The following is a 225-nucleotide window of genomic DNA, read 5'->3' on the forward strand; positions in this document are numbered from 1 at the left end:
ATCTATTCTATATCCCTGAAATCTCAGCATCCTGAGCTCAGCAGTCTCTGGTTATGCTTGCTGTCTTTTCGCCAGTGACACCGTTGGCAGTCCATATAAAATTGCGGGCCTAGCTACTGTCATTCAAATCGCTCCAGAAATTTTATTTACCTTCCATCTCACAACCAACTCCAGGGACATACGCACTGAAAACACTCAGTATCACACTTTCCATGTTCTGTTTTA

General features: G+C 43.1%; 1 protein-coding gene across 1 annotated transcript in view; it reads left to right on the forward strand.

The window, feature by feature from the left end:
• Positions 1-225, forward strand: part of LOC119592431 (proline-rich receptor-like protein kinase PERK14) — a 185,497-nt gene that overhangs the window by 122,055 nt on the left and 63,217 nt on the right. The window contains exon 4 of the mRNA XM_037941255.1: positions 28-214. Within this exon, the coding sequence (XP_037797183.1) occupies positions 28-214 (187 nt within the window). The remainder of the gene's footprint in view (positions 1-27; positions 215-225) is intronic.

Source organism: Penaeus monodon, chromosome 30, assembly GCF_015228065.2.
Source record: "Penaeus monodon isolate SGIC_2016 chromosome 30, NSTDA_Pmon_1, whole genome shotgun sequence".
NCBI lineage: Eukaryota > Metazoa > Arthropoda > Malacostraca > Decapoda > Penaeidae > Penaeus > Penaeus monodon.